The sequence below is a fragment of the Simochromis diagramma genome, unplaced genomic scaffold, assembly GCF_900408965.1.
Source record: "Simochromis diagramma unplaced genomic scaffold, fSimDia1.1 OVJJ01000091.1, whole genome shotgun sequence".
Lineage (NCBI taxonomy): Eukaryota > Metazoa > Chordata > Actinopteri > Cichliformes > Cichlidae > Simochromis > Simochromis diagramma.
Genome location: NW_024386901.1, coordinates 439,576 through 441,940, shown reverse-complemented (window position 1 = coordinate 441,940; position 2,365 = coordinate 439,576). Strand labels below are relative to the sequence as shown.

The following is a 2,365-nucleotide window of genomic DNA, read 5'->3' as shown; positions in this document are numbered from 1 at the left end:
TTATGTCCACTATGAGCGACCATCTTTGAACAGAGGCGGTGGCTTACGATACCAACCGTCTGCCATCTATAATCCAGTTTTGATTTACTGTGACCTTCACAGTACAATTCCCTGGTGGACAAAGCAACCTAATAAAACCTTTCACAGAGTAAGATGATTCACTGTGCACATTTGACTGATGAATGTACTCTAAGATATATTTCAAGTTCAAATACCTGCAAATGAATGAAGGAAAGACAACATAGGTTGCATATTGGTGCAGTTTTGTTTTGTTATTTGTTATTCTTCATTAACACTGCTGGTTTTATAATTATTTTTTTTCAAAGTATTAATGGATGAGGTGTTAAATGCTACATATTTAACTCTAGATGGGTATGTTGAAGTTAACAAGTACAGATATGTTTATTTTTTCATTTTCTTTATATTATATAGTTTAATAATCTGCAGTAATTCTACTATTGTGTACATAATCTGGATTCATAAAAACCTTCATGAGCCGATGTACACTTTCATTGCTGCTTTGCTGCTGAACTGTGTTCTTTACAGCACAACTGTTTACCCCAAACTGCTGATTGACTTTTTATCTGAAAAACAAGTCACAACATATTCAGCCTGTCTCTTTCAGTTTTTTATGTTTTACACTTTAGGCAGTTCAGAGTTCTTTCTCTTGGCAGCCATGGCCTATGACAGATATGTGGCTATTTGTAAACCTCTACAATATCAAACTATCATGAGTAAAACCACTGTGAGTATTTTCTTGGCTGTAGCATGGCTTGTACCTGTTTGTCACATTGCAGTCTTAACAGCTGGGAGTGCTGAAGCAACATTGTGTAACTTTAACTTAAAAGGAATATTTTGTAATAATGCAGTTTACACTCTTCAGTGTGTCAAGTCACGATTAATTACTGTATTTGGAGTAGTTGCTTTAATAGATCTTGTAATATTACCTATGCTCTTCATAGTTTTTACATACTCAAACATTTTTATCCTCACTTATCAAAGCTGTAAAGAAGTGAGGAAGAAAGCTTTGGAGACCTGTTTACCCCATCTGTTAGTTTTATTTAGCTTCTCCTGTTTAAGTATCTATGATGTAAGCATAGCTCGAGTAGAATCAGATTTTCCCAAAACTGCGCGATTAATAATGACATTACAAATAGTGCTCTATCATCCATTGCTTAATCCATTCATTTATGGCCTCAAAATGAAGGAAATTTCTAAACAGCTAAAAAGATTTTTCTATCATGATAAAATCATTTCATGTATTAACTCTGAATGCTAAGGTGCCACAATTTGTTTTGTAATAATTTTCTTGCCATCATTGAAAATGCTTTTCATTTAATAAGGTAATTCAAACTATTATTCAGAAAAGTACAGGAAAAAATAAACCATGCCGTGTTCATCTGTATTTGTAAATAAATTGAACATAATATTATTATTAAAGTGTATTGAAGTCTGTTGTTATGCTCAGTAAAATGCTCATGTGAATAGGGTTTAAGACCTATGGTTAATTTACATTAACAGCTTTTGGTGACGTATTTAAATACAAATATAAATTGCCTTCTTTTATGAAAGGTTCGCCAATTCCAAGATAGGTAAGAGGATAGGTAATCAAATAAACTATCAGATTAATTTTGTCAGACTTTCATATTTTATTTTGGATTTTTATAACATTATTGGTGGTTCTTACATATGCTGTGTAATAGAGATTTTCCACTAAAGGAATGGGTGGTAACACTTTATAAAACTGTGATAGCTGCAATAGCTTTATAATAACTACATCTTCCTCCCTTGTCACAAATCATGGGCCAGTGTAATTTATTGCCCTCTATCTTGAATGTGCATAAAACATTTGAAAAAGTACAATCCTAATTCCAAAAAAGTTGTCATATAAGAAAAGAATCCAATAATTTGCAGATTATTTACCACCGATTAATTATTCATAGATCACAGTAACAAACGTGTAAAATGCTTAACATGAGATTACTACTTATTTTACAATATATTAGCTCATCCTAAAAAAAGATAGGATGTGAGCAAAAAAATGGCTGGAAAAGCAATCCACCATCCATCCATCCATTTTCTTCAACTTATCGATGGCAGAGTGATGGGGGCAGCAGCCTAAAAAGAGAAGCCCATACCCTCCTGTCCCCAGCCACCCCCAGCTTGTCTGGGGGAAAAGCAAGGCATTCCCTGGACAGCCGAGAAATATAATCTCTCCAGCATGTCTGCCCCAGGGCCTCCTCCCAGTGGGACATGCCTGGAACACCTCACCCAGGAAGCATCTAAGAGGCATCCTTGTCAGATGCCTGAACCACCTCAGTTGGTTCCTTTCAATGTGAAGGAGCAGCGACTCTACTCTGTGCCC

The 2,365-nt window shown here is 35.1% G+C and overlaps 1 protein-coding gene across 1 annotated transcript; it reads left to right on the top strand.

Moving 5' to 3' along the window:
* The first annotated feature begins 331 nt into the window (after positions 1-331).
* LOC120735367 (olfactory receptor 6N2-like) lies at positions 332-1,279 on the top strand. The gene has a single exon (XM_040034708.1). The coding sequence runs from the start codon at positions 332-334 to the stop codon at positions 1,277-1,279; it is 948 nt and encodes a 315-aa protein (XP_039890642.1).
* Positions 1,280-2,365: the final 1,086 nt, after the last annotated feature.

What these genes read in the sequence shown, in the direction of transcription:
- LOC120735367 (XM_040034708.1), top strand. Translation starts at nt 332, where the DNA reads ATGGATGAGGTGTTAAATGCTACATATTTAACTCTAGATGGGTATGTT.